The sequence below is a fragment of the Gymnodraco acuticeps genome, unplaced genomic scaffold (assembly GCF_902827175.1).
Source record: "Gymnodraco acuticeps unplaced genomic scaffold, fGymAcu1.1, whole genome shotgun sequence".
Lineage (NCBI taxonomy): Eukaryota > Metazoa > Chordata > Actinopteri > Perciformes > Bathydraconidae > Gymnodraco > Gymnodraco acuticeps.
The window spans coordinates 155,417-176,293 of record NW_022989867.1 but is presented as its reverse complement, the minus strand read 5'-3'; the positions used below and the strand labels follow the sequence as shown (position 1 = coordinate 176,293).

The 20,877-nt window shown below is 42.2% G+C and overlaps 1 protein-coding gene across 4 annotated transcripts in view; it reads right to left on the bottom strand.

Moving 5' to 3' along the window:
- Positions 1-4,793: 4,793 nt before the first annotated feature.
- carmil2 (capping protein regulator and myosin 1 linker 2) overlaps positions 4,794-20,877 on the bottom strand; it is a 90,267-nt gene continuing 74,183 nt past the window's right edge. For 2 of the 4 annotated variants that reach the window (XM_034196613.1, XM_034196628.1), the window contains 8 exons: positions 20,240-20,344; positions 20,070-20,106; positions 19,462-19,530; positions 9,454-9,713; positions 7,214-7,349; positions 6,798-6,887; positions 6,259-6,372; positions 4,794-5,580 (listed from right to left, as the gene is read on the bottom strand). In XM_034196613.1, the coding sequence (XP_034052504.1) occupies positions 5,060-5,580; positions 6,259-6,372; positions 6,798-6,887; positions 7,214-7,349; positions 9,454-9,713; positions 19,462-19,530; positions 20,070-20,106; positions 20,240-20,344 (1,332 nt within the window). In that variant the 3' untranslated portion in view covers positions 4,794-5,059. The remainder of the gene's footprint in view (positions 5,581-6,258; positions 6,373-6,797; positions 6,888-7,213; positions 7,350-9,453; positions 9,714-19,461; positions 19,531-20,069; positions 20,107-20,239; positions 20,345-20,877) is intronic. The other 2 variants (XM_034196621.1, XM_034196637.1) reach the window with 2 other exon arrangements.

The window sequence follows — 20,877 nt, the reverse complement described above, 5'->3', positions numbered from 1 at the left end:
ACAACTGAAACCTTGTTGCTCATCCAGTTGACTCCTGACTCTTTGACGGCGGAGAGGGAATATACAGATATCAGTGCAAAATGGATATGTTTAGTTCACTAAAAGCATGAGCACATTCATGCACAACGCTACAGAGTAAGACTTCTTATCAGCAGCTAATCTCATTAGCTCATTGCTATACCTACATTTTTCTCATAGCAGGAGAAAGAGAGAGGATGGTCTCTTCTCATACTATGGTATACTAGTGGGTCTTGACCTCTATGGTCTTGACACACTGGGGAGGGGACACATATTTAGGCTGGGATTTAGTTTTTGTTTTGATAACTACATTTTTTGGGGCAGTTTTTTTAAATAAATTACATACATTTAAATGTTATGATTGCCACATTCTATTAAAAAAAAGTATTTGGAATGCTTACAATTTAGCATTGCACTTCCACAAACTTGACACATTGGTAACTGCTGGACAGTAAGACCTCACATTGTGTTTTTAAAATGCAGATTTTTTTCCGTATTAATTTTGAGTCTAAGGACTCAAGCCTAAATGAATGTAAGACTGTGGACATCACCAGGATTATTTTCTCAGACTTTGCGAAGCCCACTCATAGAGACAAGACATTGAACAAACTAGAGTACAAAATGTTGACAGAACTCATATTTTAATAATTCTTAACAAGTATAGGTATGGATTTACACTCAGTTCATAACTTTGTTTTTTATGCTTTGTATTTTTGTACATATTCTGTGCGTGCAAGGCAAAGATAAACAAGACTGTAGAAAATAACTTCTTTCCAAGTATGAGACGCAGGCTCAGGAAACTGAACTGAGGTCTGCTCTTACAAAACACACACCATCCTCCACAGCCACCTGAGAGTTTGATAGAATAAATATACTCCTGTTGCTATCTCACACTATCTCTGATCATATATTGGTCATATCTGGTCTCTTATGAAATGATAGATATGGTGATTATTACATGTGTGTGTCTAATGTAATGACCCTAAAATGTCACATATTGATGTGATTCAACAGAAACATGCAGAGCTTTAGTGTCCCATGTGTACATTTCAAGATAATAAAAGGCTGATAGTAGAAAATAAATAACACTTAACAAGGCAGGATTTATTTTTCCCACATCGATGGCATGATGAGATTGTTAGAAATATTGTAAGGGAAATGGATTTGACATTGTTTTCAATGTGTACAATTATTTGAGAAAATAACATTGGGTTTTTTCCTTTATTTGTCAATTCCTTTTTCAAGATGTTGGTTAACTGGGATGTTTTGGTATATAAATGCAAAAACATCAATGTTTTATGTTTCTTAATCCTAGTCTGGTCCCAAACCTCCAAATTGCCAACCACATTTGAAAATAAACTGATCGATTCAAGTCTGGTGCTGTACTGTTGATTATGTGAGCCAGTTTAGCCTTTTATAAGCTTAACTTCAATAATCATAACTGAAGTAATCATCCCACTGTCAGACTTTGAACCTGGTGACTAGTGTGGATGAAACTGAAACAACTATTGGGACTGTTAGTAATGTACTGAATGAAACAAAAGTCTAAAATGAGAACATTTAACTAGAGGCATTCCCACAAAACAAAACAGTGCCATGCTCTTCTACCTGTTGGTTTAGAAAATACTTGAATTTAGCTGTTTGCCCCTGTAGCACATGAGGAAATGGTATTGAGGGTTAGTGTATTGCTGTTTTCTTCCTGGATAGTCTTATTGAATGGGGCGGCTGCAGTTAAGGAGGTAGAGCGGGATGTCCACTAGATCTGCGATACTTTGACTCTGCATAATGGCGCATTTCCACTGCAGGGCCTCGCGAGGCTTAGTACGGTATAGTTAGGCCTTGGTAGGCCAGGCTCACGTTATGCTGCGTTTCCATTACAGTTTAGGAACTGGAGCAGTAACTAACGCAGTGTAGGCGGAGCCGTGACGTTATCTTCAATGCTAAACACAACACCAACATCAGCCGTTAGCCCTCAGAGCTCACAGCTCCTCATATCTGTTCAGAATCTAGACAAAAGTTAAACAAGTACAAACCACAGACTGTTTGTGTCATGGAGAATACAGTAGCTGGTTTATTTATGTCTGTATAGGCCGTTGTTGTGAGTGTGGACGGTCGGAGCATATACAACGTTAGCGTATCGGCCTCCATTCAGAAAACACGCATTTTAAAAGGTTTTTCGCCTGCCGTCTGTCTGCAAACTTGTCAAAGCATTAATTCATGGTTTTTACTAACCGGTATCAGTATGTTGTTACTTTGGCATCATTTTGAAACGTGTATTACAATTAAATCACGGTCAAATATTTTCATTTTATTGTAGTTGCCAGCGATTATCTTACTAGTTTAGCATACTCAGCCCGGTTGTTGGCCCTGAAAGAACCTCGATTTTGGAGAGCCAGAAAACTGTGAAAAAGTAACCGCTAGCCGAAACTACGCCTAGTGGAAACACAACCAAAAACGGGCACGGCACGCTTAAACCGCGCTGTCTTTGGGCAAGATACCCGACCCCAATTTCCTCAATCAGTGTATGAGTGTGAGTGAATAAGCCTTAGATTACATGATGAGCAGTTTGGCACCCTGTAAGGCAGATCTGCAGTGTATTAACTGACAAACTAATTGTCAGTGTGCACTATTGAGTGGCGCAGGAATGAGTTATAAAGCCCGGAATGAGTTAGCATTTTAGCACTTCATGTTCCCTGGTCTAGAACTCAAAGTTTTTTGAAGGCGTTTTCAATTAGATGCCTGCAATAAGGTCTGTGGTTAACACAAGCTGAAGAGATTGACGGTTGCCGGTTGATAACATGTGACTAAATGAGACTACTAAATGTCATCACACCAAATGTTAGCCGCCTTTAGCTTAGCTTAAAATCATAAAAGTGGTGTTAATATGTGGAGATGATCCTGCTGAACAAAATGTGTTAGTACCACAGATCTCATTTTTGTAACATTCCAATGGAAAAATCCCACTACTTTGTGTCGAGGGAGACATGGTGATGCTAACTTCCCGGTCGGCCCACAAAAAAATCGTCATCACTGCACCACTGTATAGGAGCAAAGAAACTCTCTCCCAAACAGCTATAGACAAAAACAAAAGCAGAGGATTACGAGGGGAAAAGTAGAGTTCAAAACATCATGCAATAAAAAATGTGAGTTACCACAAATGCCCAATTTAAAAAAAAATAAGCAAATGAGGGCCATATGTATGAATGTGGAAGAAATACCAAAATCCAATGGATAGAATATGTCCAACTAGTTCAAGAGCCTTTTTCCTTGAACCCGTTCATCTTCGGGAAAAAAATATCAACAAGGAAAAGTGAAGAGATATACTCTTTTAATTGTAAATTACACCATGTGCCTTTAAATCCCTTATTAAATAAAATGATAACATGTGAAATAAGTGAGTCTTTGACATGATGTGTTAATGAGCCACACTCAGACGTTCTGTTCAATTAGCCATCCTTGTGCGGAGATCACACAATAAAGATATCTCAACCACACACTCCTGTCAGTTACTCATTCAGCTGATGCTGTCTGTGTCCCATTTCAGACCCAACCTCCTTGGAAGGACTCAGATGACTCTTAAAGGTTTCCTCAGACGGAATGGAAAGTGAGTTTACAGGCGATCAGTTGCCTTCTTAATGCAAACATGCAATGGATGCAGATTTTCCCCTGATGATGCATATTAAAACAGCTGCCCTAATCAACGTAGAGATTTTGTCCTCAGCACAACAGGCCTGGGGCTTGGGAACCACATGGTCACTGGTCCAAGTTATAAAATATACGTGGTTTGGACTAGTAGCTGGAGATGAGCCAGTTCACCTCCTGGATACTGTCGGGATGTCTTTGAGCAAAGCACCAAACCCCCAACAGCTCCAGGGTGCTGAACTGCTGCAGCCCAGTACTCTAACAGCTGGTCATCAATTGCATTCATTTGTGCATGTGTGTATTTCATGGCCTACTGTGTAAAGGTCCTGTTTGTCATTTAGTTTGTCCGCTTTTTAATGTTTTGGGTGTTTGACCACTGGACGGTATGTGCAGTGTGTATTTATCCACCTCAAACGGACAGTACAGCAACTGTGCAGACATTCGCTTTAAGATGGCAACAAAACATGCACCACATGTAGTTGGTCTACCTATGCTGTAAAATGTATTATCTTTTCAATTTACACACGGCATCTATTGCACGTCTGTCCGTCCTGGGAGAGGGATCCCTCCTCTGTTGCTCTCCCTGAGGTTTCTCCCATTTTTCCCTTTAAACTGTGGGTTTTCTCTGGAAGTGTTTCCTTGTACGATGTGAGGGTCTAAGGACAGAGGGTGTCGTATTGTCATACTGATATTCTGTACACACTGTGAAGTCCACTGAGACAAATGTAACATTTGTCATATTGGGCTATATAAATAAACATTGATTGATTGATTGACCAACCATGTGCACTAAATTAGAGCCTGTATCCACATAGCGCCTTTTCTGAACACTAGCATCTTTTTCTCAATTGATTCAAATGAGGAGTGAGCCCATGCCATCACATGCGGCAACCATGAGAATAGACCAGGCTCTTTTTTTGATGCTTCAAATGCTTTGAGATGAAAATATAAAATCTTTTCAGAAAAGCGCTGGTGACATCGCTGTAGAAATGTCCAGCTAGCAAAACAAAGACATACAGTCTAGTTTGAGCAGAGCAGATGAGTGTTGTACTCTACCCATATTTTGATCTAGTTGTGACAAGCTCAATTATACAATGTGTGAGAGCAAGAATCCTCCAGTTGTTGCTAATATTTAATAAAATGAAAAGGGGCGATGCTAGCCTGTCACGCAACAGCAACGTTGTGAAGACGTGGAGACGCTGTGTGGACACAGGGTATTGGTTCTGAGACTTTCAAAGCGAGCACCCTGACACGGGACACAGCAGCTTTCTACAGGGGGGTACAACATTCATGCTGTTCTCAGACTTGGTATACCCTCCTATATCCTGATCTCAGTGATGTCACAGCCCCCCTCTCTGCCCAGGTGCGTCTTATGTCCTTTTTTAAGTCCGTGTTTGTGTTATTCGGACAGAGGGGGCTCAGTTCTTTGGTCTGCTGCCTTCACTGTGTGCTGTTTAGAGAGCTCCTCCTGTGTGCTGTTCCTCCCCTCCTCTGGGGGGGGGGCTGTGCCAGGGCTTTTCTTCTTGAGGGACAGGGGGCTAACTCGTGGGTTTTCTTGGGATTCAGATATAGTTGAGATTGTGCCGGGGGTCTTTTCTTGGGAGGGTGGGGACAGTAGTCGTTTTTCTAGAGTTTGAGGGAAACGGGGGCCTGTGCTGGGGCTCTTCTGCTCAGACGGGGGGGTTACAGGGGGCTTTTGGAGGCCGTGGATCAGCCTCTCCAGGACAGGTGGGGGTCTGTCGGAGGCTGCAGTTGGACTGAAGAGTCGGGCTGCTGATGCTTCTGTGGAGGAGGGACACGCTGAGCCTGGGGGAGGGGGCTTTGTTTCAGCTCCACAGCCCATCCTGCCTCTCTCTGCCTTCAGCTCCTCTTCATCCTGGACAGTCTTCCTCTTCTCTTCTTGTTTCCCTGCGTGACCGGCTGCATGGATGAAGAACAGATAGACAGATATAAGCACTGGAAGAAATGCTGCTCCAAAAAAAAGTACAGAAATAATGAAAACACAGCGTTTTTGTTTATCGTTTTTCACTTATTATAAGAACAATATCTGCCAATAGAACAAGTGAAAATCTGCTTGGAAAGATTTCCTGAAATAAGATATTCCTGATATTTAGATAAATTACATCCTGTAATTAGCTGGGAAAAAAGGATTTTGAACTATATTAGACCAGGATCAGGAGATGTTGTGTTACAAAATAAGCCAGAAATGCTTTTCCGTTTTCTGGTGATTTTCTAATATCAAGTAAGATATATATATTTTTTAAACAAGAGGATAAATCTTTTACAAATACCACACTAGCTTAAAAACCTTGTGACATGTTTCATCTGAGCTACAACTCAAAATAAGATGTTTTTAAATAGATACTTAGGATGCATTGTTTAAAATCATAGACCCTATATCTCACTGCATTGTTACTTCTTAAGTTATTATGTCCATCTATTATAAAGACATATTCTGACTAGAGATTAGACAAATATACTTTGCAAGATTTGGGGTTTTTGCAGTGAGAACGTGTTTCAACAGAAAGAAAGAAGCAACATGTCTCTTATATTAAGAGAGATGCAGAGTTCAGTTATGAGCATGAACCCTCCTCTCACCCTCCTGAGCTCTCTGTGCTTCCTCCACACAGGGAGGGTCTTCAGTGCAGGGGGGCAGGTCTCCTCTGGAGCCGCGGAAACGGATAGGAGACCTCTGCAGCACCGCCTTCAGCTCTGAGAGACATGGAGACAGAGTTTAACTTTAATCATGACCGTGTGTACAAAATAACTATAAAAGCCAAGTACACAAGTCAAGTAGTGTATCAGTATTTATGTATAAACAAAAGTAAAGTGAAATGTCAGTTTGTATCAGGGTTCTCCATGAGGGAACAGGGTGATGCTGCATCCTTATCAGCTGTTCTTTTCACAGCTTTAAAGTAGAGAACATTTAACATGTATGCAATATAAAGCTTGAGGGAGCGGCTTCACCCCTGGTCTTTTTAGGAATTGGCTTGAGAATGTTCCAGACAATTGTTATTCACTGCTGACGAAGGCCTTCATCGAAAAGGAGAATTTCAAGAGCCAGACAATTCTATCATGTTCTCGTTTCTGCTGAATCAATAACCTCGCTGTTGTTCCTTTAGTTTTCAAAGCCTCACCTTGCGTCATGGCCAGAGTGTCCTCATGGACTGACACAGCTCTGCGTTTCAGAACGGGCTTCAAGTGTTGCCGTGTCTTAGGAAGACTCTCTGAAAGTATACAAGTGAATAAACAAATCAGCTTTTCTTCAGCTACTAAATGTAAAACCTACTAACATGTGGTAGACCACACAAACATATTAACACGGTTTAATATTATTATAATTATCTGCTACTTCACTCCCTAAGACTGTAACAAATGTTGGGAGACTTTTACATTTTAATTATGTTATACCTGGTACTTTTTTCAATGCTCACTAACTTCATAATGCTGCTACTTTTTGATTATACCTTGTATTTGTAACTTTACTTTTCATCCATACCAATCCACCTCTAATATGGAGGAGGATGTGGTTTCTGTGAGGAGTCAGACGTACCGTCGGTCACTGACTGCGCTTTCTCCGAGCGCTCCTGTGTGCCGGGCCCCCTCCAGGCTGACGGAGCAGAGGGGAGCAGCTCCTTCCTGGGGGACAGAGCGGAGGCTGCACCCGGGGGCCGCTCCTGGCTGCCGTTCTGGAGAAGAAGATCAGAGGATGAAACTCAGCGAGCCGTGACACAAACAATAATAATAATAATAATACATTACATTTATAAAGCGCTTTTTCTGGTGCTCAAAGCGCTTACAAGCAAGTAAAACAAAATAACAACAAAAGTAGAAAGTGCTAAGCTAGGAGGAATAAGGGCAAGGGGTTAGTTGATTAGGAGTTGAATTCAAGAGTGAAAAGGTGAGTTTTGAGGGATTGTTTGAATGATATGAGAGTGTAGGCGGATCTGACGTGGCTGGGGAGGGAGTTCCAGAGTGTGGGGGAGGCTGCTGCGAATGTGTATGTGCTGACTGACTGAGCATGGAGGCAGGGAATGCATGTTGCAATATGGAAATCAAAAGTAGTTTGTGGTGATACACCTAGCTCAGAAGTCTAAACGACCGTTGTGGAACAAATCCTTACTTCAGTTGTAGTTTGTGCTACTGTTGATTTGTATTGTGTTTTTTGTCTTTCTAATATTCAGTTCACCCTCAATGATATATAATGGGAAGAAATGTATCAAATATACCTCAAATGTGTTCATTTTCTATCTTTCTTTCTTAAGTGTATTCAACAAATATCGTTTTTTTCGCTATATTTATTTATTGAATGTAACTTCTTTATGAAAGCAGTGCATGGTTTATATCCCCCTCCTTCTGGAAACCTCCTCTCATGTTTTTTCTTCTTAGAGCTTTTCAGCAGTTGTCTTTCTTAACGTTGCATTGATCTTTTGTTTTGCTTATGCTGAAGCTTTTCATAATCCAATACATGCTGTCTTCTTTTCTTTTTTTTTACTTTCTACCCTTCAGAGCATTCTTCAGTGCACCATTTTAACCCATATTTTACAGGTGCTTTTCACAGAAATGTGATGAACCCTGCAGTATTTTCTTCTAATTTATTTTATCTTCATCACAATAAAGTACATTTTCCTTAGTTTGAAAAAAACACATATCCCCTCATTCTCTATTGGTTACTGAACTGTCTGCATTTTGTAGTCTGCTGCCCCCCCCCCCCCCCCCCATAATGTTTTGTCAGCATTACAATCACCTCACCAAATCTCTCTGTTTTCTTGCCCTTGCCTAAACCTTCCTCATTCTTTAAAGGTCACCTATTATGCAAAATCCACTTTTTCGTGTCTTTTGTACATCAACATGTGTAAAGATATTCTGAAGGTTTCAGGAAAAAAGATTTGCTCACCGTTTGTCCTGATCTAGTTATATAAAAACCTGTCTGAAAATGAGCTGATCAGATTTTGGCCACTTTATGATGTCATAAGGTTTTATTGCCCCCCCCCCCCCCCCTTATCACCTGAATCTCCTCCTAGAGCACCATTGAGTTCTTTGTAACCAAATCTCTCTCAGAGAGGCGTGGGGAGGGGCTCCTTATTTTCATCTAAAGTAACAGACAGAGAATCCGCACTTTGGAAACAGGGCTGAAACAGAGGGGATTATGGGATGCTGCAATGATCTGTTTGGTATTTCAGCCAAACATTTCAGAGACTTTGTTTGTATATATCTGAGACCTATAACATATTGATGAAAAACAGTATACTAGGGGACCTTTAATCTTGTGGCCTCCATAAATCAGCATACCCTAATTTGAAATCACAATTCAAATGGAATGCTGCTAAATTATAGTAGTTAACCTTTTTAATTGTAATTGTAACTGTATTTATATGACTTATTATATTAATAAACTAAAGAACCAAGTTATCTAACTATAAAAAATACCCTGAAAGAACCGAAACGTTGACTACATTTAATGTATTATGTCAACAGATTTCCCATAACTGTATTAGGTTAGACGAAAGCAATAATATTAGGTTTAAATACAAAATAATAGGTTCAACTTAATAGTATTGCTTTAAACTAACCTAATACAATTATGTGTAACCTGTTGACACATTTAATTCAATACATTTAATTAGAGTCAATGTTTAATTCTTTCAGTGTAACAAGTTCCTGCTTCAAAGCATTTCCTCCTGTGTTGTTATCAGTTTAAAGTTATCATAAGAGGTAAATATTAACAAGGCATTGACATGACACTCTTGCTGCTGGGTTCCCTCTGAAGTTTCTGACTGACTGCAGTGTTACCTGTGCTGTAGTATCGCTCAGCCGGCCGTCATGGATGTGTCTGAGCTGCACCCTCCCTGCTGAGCTGCTGGGGGGGGGAGCGGAGGAGGGACGGGTTGCCCCCCCGGCAGGAGAGGCCGGGGTGGGGAGGGGAGGCTTGGCTGCCACGGCAGGTTTAGGCGGCAGGGGGCCGACTGGGCGCTCGTGAACGGTGGGTTTTGGGTGAATAGGGGGGTCCGGTCTGATGGGGTCCAGCGCTCTCATTGGATGTCTGGGGTCAGCTGGAAACAAGGTGCAGAGACAGTGAGTAGAAGACAGTGTGTGAATGATGCAGGGATGATTTTTGTAGGCCGACCCGGAAGTTAGCATTGCATGGGATACCTTAACAAAAAGCAACAAGATTTCCTTTTGCTTTAGAAAAAGTGCAGAAATTAAGCTCTGTGGCAAACACACTTTTGATACTTGTTCTTTTCAGCAGGATAATCTCCACATATTAACACCACTTTATAGTAGTTGAATTATTAATGCAATTGAAAGAAGTAAGTTGCTAACGTTAGGCTATAAAGGAACTACATCACTGTTGCACTTCAGGTCAACATCGCTAAGCTAAAGGCGGCTAATGTTTGGCGTGATGACATTTATGCGGCTTTCACACCAGCGCTTTTCCCTTTCTAGCTCCGAGCGGGAGCTTTTCTGGTTCAGCTCCGGTTTCCCTTTTCTGCTCCCGCTCTGTTCACACCGCCCAGAGCTGCCGCTGCTGCGTCATGACGTCACCGTTTACGTGCCTGCTTCATAAAATCCAAACCGCGCGGATATCCCTCACATTGACAACAACAACAATGGCCGATTGTATTGAAGCGCTGTTCGCTTTGGTTATCCTCTTACGAAACGAAATGGAAGGCATCGGACGACTTTACAAGGGACGACTTTACTTGGAACTTTACAAACATCACATGCGAAATGCAAGACTTCTTTGTGGTCTTCAGCATCTACTTCAACGACGAATCTGCCCCTGCCCCCGCCTCGACGTAAGAGAGACGTAAGCGACGCCGCCTCTTAGCTCCGAAGCTCTTGCCTCTAGACCGACAATTTTTTGGTGCTGGAAGTGAACCGGATTCCGGAGCTAAGAGGCGGCGCCTCTGCGGTGTGAACAGGAAAAACCAGTACTTTTCAGGCTCCAGCTCCGAGCCGGAGCTGAAAACGCGTTGGTGTGAAAGGGACATTAGTAGTCTCATTTAGTCACTTGTTAGCAACTGCTGTTATTATAATGTTTTAACTCCAGACATACACCAGTGGGGTATTTGCCAATATACAGTATATAAGCCGTAGAACCAAACATGAATATCTCTTCATCCTAAAATGGCGATGGCTAGCAAGCTGCTAACTGAGAATGCTAAAATCCATCATTCCTGTCACTACCCGATCTGCCGCACTGCCCTATCTGCAGTGTGCATGTGCGAGATGGTCCGCCATATTGGACAACTACATACGGCAACTCTAATAGGACACTTGACACAGTGGCGTTTGGCAAAGCACAAAAAGAAAACTCGAGAGAGAGATGAGTTATTATTATTACAACGTGACTTCACTATTATTTAACAACTCTTTGGGGTTCTTTTATTTGGGGTTAAGTACATTGTCAGAATAAGTGAGAAATGGATGCAAAAAGAGTTGTTAAATAATAGTGAAGTCACGTTGTAATAACAATAACTCATCTCTCTCGTTCAGATTAATATTGTCAGGTTTTTTGAGTGTTCTTTTTCTGCTTTGCCAAACGCCACTGTGTCAAGTGTCCTATTAGAGTTGCCGTATGTAGTTGTCCAATATGGCGGACCATCTCGCACATGCGCACTGCAGATAGGGCAGGGCGGCAGATCGGGTAGTGACAATGCCAAACATTAGTCACCTTTAGCTTAGCGCTGATGACATGTCACGTCACCACCTTGTATTATCTTTGGATTTTTGGCAATTGAATTTACGCTTCATAAATGAATCACCAACAGTGACACCAGCAAAGCCCCCCCACACCATCACACGTCCTCCTCCATGCTTCACCATCACACTTCCTCCTCCATGCTTCACCATCACACTTCTTCCTCCATGCTTCACGGTGGGAACCACGCATGCAGAAACCACCTTCTCTGCGTCTCACAAAGACACAGCGGTTGGAACCAAACATTTCAAATATGGACCCATCAGACCAAAGTACAGATTTCCACTGGTCTAATGTCCAATCCTTGTGTTTCTTGGCCCAAACAATTCTCTTCTTCTCATTGTTCATCCTCAGTAGTGGATCTTTGCAGCAATTGGACCATGAAGGCCTGATTCACGCAGTCTCCTCTGAACAGTGGATGTTGAGATTTGTCTGCTACTTCAGCTCTGTGATCATTTATGTTGGCTCCAATCTGAGGTGCTTTAATTTGCAGTTTCTGAGGCTGGTAACTCTTGTGTATTTATCCTCTGCAGCAGAGGTAACTCTTGGTCTTCCTTTCCCGGGGGGGGGGTCCTCATAGCGTTCAATGGTTTTTGCGACTGCTCTTGAGCATAGGCGGCGCGTGAGGCTCAGGTTTGGGAAGGCTAAATAACTTATTTTACCTGACGCTGCCCGCCTCCGCGTCTATAGAAAAGAGATCAACTCAGTGAAAGCACCGCCTGCTGACCAATCAAAGCTCAGTGTGCGGAGTTTAAATCTATCAAGTCATATTACAGGATAAAGGAAATGCAGTTTAAACTGCCGTATGCAGAGAAGACGCCGACGTGTCGCACTTATCATTCATATCACATCATCAATCAGATCATCGATCATATAATATATCATATTTCCTTATCTGAGTCAGCTTCTCGAGCCGTATCACTTACATTGTCACATATAGCCTACTGTATGCAGACGTATTATTTTAAGCAACACATTAAGTTGACAAAACACTCAACTCAAATGTAATTCAAGTCAGATCCACTCGTGTCTTAGATGGGGCAGTGATATCATAAAACTGTTGTACGCTTTCAAACACTCTGTAGTTTATTTATTTTTTAACCAGTTGTTCTGTATTCTCCTTGCAGGTGGCTATGTGGCTTGTTTCCTGGATTATATGTTTAATTCACGGATGTTTAAAGTTCATATTTGTCTAATATTAGTTTACTTTTCATTAATGAAGTATGACGCTGCGCTGTCAGTACACTTGTCCCTGTTTGTGATTGGTCAAATGTTGCTAACCCCGCCCCTTTCACGTGAACGCGCTCTCAGCTGGAGAGAGAAACCCTGGCTTGATTTACCGAGTTGATATTAACCAGCGTCGTAGGACCGCTTAGCGAGATCTCGTTTGTTAGGGTTAGTTAAGATAACTCAAACATTTCCAGGGTCTGTTGAACTGGCTTCGTAGTACAGAAAATTGATGGACTTTTATTAATCCCTCGTGGGGAAATTGTTTCTCTGCATTTAACCAATCAGAAGAGGCTTCTCAATACTCAAATTTCCCCTCCTCGACTCCTCGGTCCTCGGTCCTCCGGTAGTGACCCGGAAATGAATTTCAGCGCGCCATTTTGAAGGACATCTCATTTCTCTAAATGCACACCGAGGACCGAGGATCGAGCGTCGAGGAGGCTCTCTGGAGGAGCTCTAACCGAGGATACACTGATGGTTCCTCCACGGCTCCTCCACGGATGCATTTCCGGGAACGGTGGAGGCGTGACGCACGGCCGGACTTATCTCAGCCAATGACAGCTATGCATGCATCCCCTGGATATTATTTTAGAAACTGCTTTCATCGCGTCGCGATGTTTCCAGAGAGAACAGCTGTAAGGTCCATGCAGAAAGCAGAGCAGTGTGTATAATATATATCACTCAGTATAACAGGCCTACTCTCTTTATTTGCTTTAGTTTAGTAGATATCTACAAACAAAGAGTCGATATTTTTCTAAGACCATTGCTTCACATAATAAAATACACAACGGCTTATGCTTTAGGAGCTGTAGGTGTGTGTGTGGTACAGTGTGTAGGTGTGTTGTACAGTGCGTAAATGCGGCGGACAGACGGGTCTCAGTTGGTTTGGTGTCCTCTGCTTACTTTTAATAGGCCTACTTGTAAATACAACTTTTGGCCCGTAATTTCAATTCCCCATTTCAGCGACCAGAGAGAGAGGGGGGGGGGGGGATATATCCAGTCTCTGATTGTGTTACGTTATTATGAGAGTGCTCTCATACTTTTGTATAAATTGTATATATTTATATACATATATTTGTGTGTGTGTGTGTGTGTGTGTGTGTGTGTGTGTGTGTGTGTGTGTGTGTGTGTCCGCATCTGTAGTCTGTTATTGTCTCATTATACCGCACTCTCAATGAATTCAAAGTAAATATGTGGGGGAACAATGTTCAGCTGATCTAACAGAGATACAGCGCTATGACAAAACACTCGGCAGCTGTTGCCACGTAATAATGAACGGACGTCTCTTTAAAATGACCGCTCAGAGGAGAGGAGTTCTCATTTCTTTAAACGTCTGCTGCTTCCCCTCCTCTCTCCTCGGTTCCCCTCCTCGGTCCTCCGCTCGCATCTCCTGTGGGCGGGTCTAGGTCTCGAGGAGGGGAACCGAGGAGGGGAGTCGAGGAGGGGAAATTAGAGTATTGAGAAGCCTCTCTAGTGTTAGGAGCAGTGTGCTGCCATTTTGAACGTCGCCCGGGGAGCAGTGTGGGGAACGATGCCTTGCTCAGGGACACCTCGGTAGCACTTGGTCTTGCCGGGACTTGAACTGGTGACCTTCCAGTTGCCAAGCCAAGTCCCTATCGACTTCGCCGCCACCGCCCCAGGGCACAGGTGGCTGCATAGCAGCGCTAATGTCCAAGACACAAACATTATACATTATGTTTTTCTTTTACCAGGATGCAGTGACACAAATATTTGTCTACACTTCAGGCATCGAAAAATGCTTTCACCGCTTCGCCCATTCACTTGAATGGGGTGACGTAGTTGATTTTGAATCTTCGCCGAACTGCATTGTGGGGAGCGGAGCGTGGCTTTGCAAGCATCGTGAGCATCAAAAGTTGAGCAATGTTCAACTTTTGAGGCTCGATGCTTGGCATCAGCCAATCAAATCCCGTTTATGCAAATCCTGCCAGTACAAGCGCTAGCCAATCAAACCGCGTGCAAGCTGGGAGAGCCAGACCGCAGTTCATTTCCTCATATTCCAAACGAGAAATTACGGTAGCATATCACCCGGTTCTTTACGACCAGAACTATTTACCGGGATAAAAACCGGAGGAACCAGGCATGGAGGGAGGTGGCAGAGACAGTGGGTGAAACTGGTAGGTTTTCACCTGTTTGGGGATTTTATATCCAGTTTACTTCGTTTTAACATTGCTATTGCTTTGTATGTCGGGGGCGGGAGATTCATGTGATTGGTTGTTGGTCGCCTTGGGCGCGAGAAATCGCCAAGCCTCAGACACGCCCAGCTTCAAGATTTTTTGATGCCTGTAGTGTAGACGGCCCGTTAGCCTTCCCTAGCCTACAGTACCCGCCGCCCCTGCTCTTGAGGATAAATTCAAAGTTCTTGACATTTTCCGGATCGTCTGGCCTTCATTTCTTAAAGTGATGATGGACGGTCGTTTTTCTTTACTGAGTTGAGTCATTCTTGCCATAATATGGATTACAACTAGGGATGCTCCGATCGCCAATTTTGGGGCCGATCGCCGGAATCAGTATCGGCCGATACCGATCGCCGATCCATCGAGTGGGCGGGGCCTATGGGGATCTTCCATTTAAAGCAGTGGTTCCCAACCGTTTTTCCTAAGAGCCCCCCCAAATGACTCCGGTTGGAAGTTGCGCCCCCCCCCCCCCCTCCCACACACACAAGGGGGGGGGGGGGGGGCGCAACAGCGCTAATTAAAGTTTAAAAGTCTCAAAAATGCTACAACTACTGTCACAAACTAGATGAATGTGAAGCATTTTGTTAAAGGAGGATGAAAGCGTAATTAAGGAGCACTATTGGAGTGACTTTGATGGTTATTGGACTCAGGATTAATTAATTTGGATTCCCGCTGAATGAAGAAATTAAAGGATGCCGCAAGTGGAAACAATTCACAAAGGGATTAAACTGTTTAAAACACATGCTCAAAGTAAGCCGGATTTTGCAGATGTGTTTATGTGGATTCAAAAGTCGTAAATAATCTACAAAATGGAGGAGACCGATCTGATCGGAGCAACTGTGACAAATAATCCCTCCTGGCTGGTCTACCTGCATGTGCCATCCGACCTCTGCAGCTCATCCAGAATGCAGCGGCTCGTCTGGTCTTCAACCTTCCTAAATTCTCCCACACCACTCCGCTCCTCCGCTCCCTTCACTGGCTTCCGGTAACTGCTAGAATCCACTTCAAGACACTGGTAATTGCTTACCATGCTGCGAATGGATCTGGCGCTTCGTACATCCAGGACATGGTTAAACCGTACACCCCAGCGCGTGCACTACGCTCTGCATCAGCCAAACGACTCGCTGCACCCTCGCTGCGAGGGGGACCCAAGTTCCCATCGGCGAAAACACGTGGGTTTGCTGTCCTGGCTCCAGGATGGTGAAATGAGCTCCCCATTGACATCAGGACGGCAGATAGCTTGCACATCTTCCGGCGCAAACTGAAAACTCATCTCTTTCGACTCCACTTCGAGCGATAGAACTATTAACGAAGCACTTTTATACTAATAAAGGACTGGCTTATCTAAATCCAGTTGAGTAGCACTTGAAATGTTTGGCTCTATAAAACCTGATGTACTTATATGATTCTGTTTTCTTCAAGTTTGTATTTTGTCGGTCGAACGCACTTATTGTAAGTCGCTTTGGATAAAAGCGTCAGCTAAATGCAATGTAATGTAATGTAAATAATCCAACTGAAACCGGCATGGACAATGACTATGTATTAAAAATGCGCTTATCCAGAAAAGCCTGGTTTGGACACAAGTAAATATTTCTATTAAAGAAAGAATTATACATTTCTGTCTTTTTATGCCTTTAATAACTTGAATTTTTATTCAAATTAATTAATCAATTATTTTTGATGTTGTAATGTAGAGACTTTTAGTGACAATCATGTATTGCTTTACAATTATATGTGACCCGCTCTATCGAAATCAGTCGGAAGTCGCAACGGCTCATTTCAAAATAAACGTGGATTTGCGTAAAAAACAACAATTTTTTCGGGGTTCGGGTGTTTTGTTTGATTTTAAATAAACAAAGTCTTGGCTTTCAGAATATGAAACTTTTATTTCCAAAATCACACGATAAATACATTTTTGAAGCTTGTAAAGGGAAGATGACAGGCACCTCTCACTCGCACTCTGCTCTTCTGCAGCGCCGCCCCCCCTCCCTCCGGCTGACGTTATGAATGTACGCGTATAGTAATCATAAATAACACGGCAGGGTCCATTACAGTTTGTTTTCATCTGATTTCAATTAAACAAAGTCTTGGCTTTCAGAATATTAAACTTGTTTCGGCAAATTCAGATGATAAATACAACTTTGAAGCTTGTAACGGCATAATTACAAGCGGAGAACGGAGTAATTTAACGTCACAGCAGGCAAAACAACAGCCGGTGTTTCTCGTGAGTGTTTTCCCCGGGAAACAAACGCAATACACACAAACGCAAAATTACACAAACACACACACACGTATACACACACACACTCGCGAGCTTCCCCCATACCAGTAATCCAAACGAAAATATCTTCCCTCCGTAGTATTTTGATAATTTGCTCCGCTAATAATCAATCAGATCGATGGATTCCAGAGAAGAGAAAACTTTAAAGGCCTTTTTCTCAAAATGATGACTCGGTGACAGTCATTATATAATGTGACATATTTCGATTAATATTTGGAGTACAAAAACAATCCTGATATCATTAGAAAGCTAGGAATATCCTCTTTCCAGCAGTGTATACAACTCAAAATGTGTCTTCGGGTCAATGCGACTGATTTCGATAGAGCAGGTCACATATGTAAAAAAAAAATCTAAATATGATATTTGGCCTCAAATAATCTGAGGCCTGGCGCCCCCCCTGCGATCTTTGGCGCCCCCCCAAGGGGGACGCGCCCCCCAGGTTGGGAACCACTGATTTAAAGTGATGTTTAAAACTCAGTTAATGGGGCTCATTCACTGGAGCTTCCACAAACAACAACCAACATAATTATTACATTCAGATGAAGTACATTATTCAAGTTTACATTAACTTTGGAAAATAACACGGGAGAAATATTTTCCTCTCTCCCCCTCTCTCTCCTGACAGCCTGTCAGTATCTCATGCAGCTCACTGATCCAGTAATGAGTGACCTGACAGTGAAGAATAAATATATGTATAACTAGTTTAGCTTGTTCCAGAGGTAGATAAAATAGCTAAGTGTGTTAGGTCTAACTCTTAGTGTGTGTTTTGCTCCGCTCACCGGTCCGGCAGGCGGAGCTGCAGGATTTCTGCTTCACACACGTTGCATACCGCTATTTTATTGTCATTTTCGGACACCTTAAAATACTGCCTGACTGGTGAAGCCATTTTGGCGAGCTTGCTTTGCTGCGCACAGAGAAAAGGGTCATGTATTTTACGTCATGCGATCGGCTCTCACGATCGGCATTTTTAGAGAGCAGCGATCGATCGGCAGGGAGTGAGTATCGGCCGATATGGATCGGCGGCCGATCGATCGGAGCATCCCTAATTACAACAGTAGTCAAATAGGGCTTTCCACTGTGCACTAACCCTAACTCTGCACAACACAACTGATGGTCTCAAACACATTAAGAAGGCAAGTAATTCCACAAATTGACTCTTGACAAGACACACGTGTTAATTGAAAACCATTCCAGGTGACGACCTCATGAAGCTGATGAGAGAAGCCAAGAGTGTGCAAAGCTGTCATCAAGGCAAAAGGGGGCTACTCTGAAAAATCTTTTTTAACACTTTTTTGTTAACTAAATAATTCCATATGTGACCTGCTCCATCGAAATCAGTCGCATTGACCCGAAGACACATTTTGAGTTGTATACACTGTTGGAAAGAGGATATTCCTAGCTTTCTAATGATATCAGGATTGTTTTTTGTACTCCAAATATTAAGCGAAATATGTCACATTATATAATGACTGTCACCGAGTCATCATTTTGAGAAAAAGGCCTTTAAAGTTTCCTCTTCTCTGGAATCCATCGATCTGATTGATTATTAGCGGCTAGCAAATGATCAAAATACTACGGAGGGAAGATATTTTCATTTGGAGGGGAAGCTCGCGAGTGTGTGTGTATACGTGTGTGTGTGTGTTTGTGTAATTTTGCGTTTGTGTGTATTGTGTTTGTTTCCCGGGGAAAACACTCACGAGAAACACCGGCTGTTGTTATGCCTGCTGTGACGTTAAGTTACTCCGTTCTCCGCTTGTAATTATGCCGTTACAAGCTTCAAACTTGTATTTATCACCTGAATTTCCCGAAACAAGTTTAATATTCTGAAAGCCAAGACTTTGTTTAATTGAAACCAGATGAAAACAAACTGTAACGGACCCTGCCGTGTTATCTATGATTACTATACTCTTACATTCATAATTTTAGCCGGAGGGAGGGGGGCGGCGCTGCGGAAGAGCAGATTGCGAGGGAGAGGTGCCTGTCTTCGTCCCTTACAAGCTTCAAAAATGTATTTATCGTGTGATTTTGGAAATAAAAGTTTCATATTCTGAAAGCCAAGACTTTGTTTGTTTAAAATCAAACAAAACACCCGAACCCCAAAAAAATAGTTTTTTACGTAAATCCACGTTTATTTTGAAATGAGCCGTTGCGACTTCTGACTAATTTCGATAGAGCGGGTCACATATGTGTTCTTTTAGTTTTGATGTCTTCAATAATAATTTACAATGTAGAAAATTATTAAAATAAATAAAAACCTTCGAATGAGCAGGTGTGTCCAAATATCATAAACAAGTGTTTGCCACAGAGCCTTTTTTCTGCAATATTCCGTAATTCAATGTTAAATCTCATTGCTATTTGTCGAGGGAACCAGGGAGATGCCAACTTCTTTATACCTGATGACGTGGACATGGTTCTGGGCTTCATGTATGTGGGAGGAGGTACAGGCTTGTCCAGGATAGCACCTGAGGGACAGAGACAGTAGGTCCCAGTAAGACTGAGGGTCACTTTTAATCCGAGCTGTACATGTAATGAATACAACAGGAACACCGGGCTCCACTGAAGCCTTTTTAATTAAGTGACACAGCAGTAAGTGATCTGCTGCTCTGTTCTCATCAGCAGGAGATTCACTGAAGGTGCAGCAGCAACATTACTGCTGGCAATATATTACATTAATTAGTTCCCAAATGAAATAAAAATCTACGGTGGTCGATAATTGGCTTCAACGGCCCAGAATAATCCTATTAGGTGAAGACTTTTCTTCATTTGCGTGTGTTTTGTCAGATTAGTGTTTTTTTATTTGCTTAATTTTTGAAACTGTGGTGCATTTCTCCTTATGGAAGTGTTTTGGGCCTTAATAATGCGTTTGTAACTGTCTGCCACTGTAGAATCACTTCAAATGTTACACTTTTCAACACGACTTTGCAAGTTAAATACTGAAGATTGTAAAATGATTAGTATTATTTTTTTGTGTTTAAAGATTTGCATAGAAATGCACTCTCACCTTCAGAGTTGGCCTTTCTCAGCTCCTCGTCTTTATTCTAGACACATATTAAAATACATTATTAAACTACTCAACACAGGATCCAGAATGTATGATGGATAAGCAGTCCTCGTTAAATAAATGTGCCACAAATATATAAAATCCCTCTAAAACACACACACAAATCCTACCTGACTGGTCTTGGTGTCAGCAGGTGGAGTTTTGGCCACGCCCATTCTGTGCAGCATCACCTGAAGCCTCTGTTCAAAACTAGACGTGCTCTCAGACGCATGTTTCTGAAAGACCATCCATAGACATTTAGAATAATAAAAAATGCATTTTTGTATGTTACTGTCAGTGCTGTGGTATTCTTTACCATAATCAATCAAATAATCAATCATCATAAATGTGGACCAAACTGATAAACACATGAAGCCTGCAGAATACTTAATCTGACAGAATCTGATCTAACACTCAATGATTACAGTTGTCTCGCATTCTGGTAACAACTGAAACTGCTGCAGGACTTCTGAGTGTCTCCATCTCTTAAAGGATCAGATGCAGCTGACAGATGCTGGAATTGTCAGATAACTTCTTGTTACATCTCTTAGCTTTGAACTCTGACAGTCTGATCAAGATTAAGAGTCTGTTCAGACCTCAGGATAGACTTTAGGACAGTATCTGTGCTTTTACATGTTGTTGTCCTTTTACTACTAACAAGTAGTACCAATACAATAATCTTCAGCCTATGCACCGCACTACAGCAGTGCAGGAATAATATTGCTGTTGATAAATTATAATTATTTGTATAACCAAGTCAAAGAGAAGA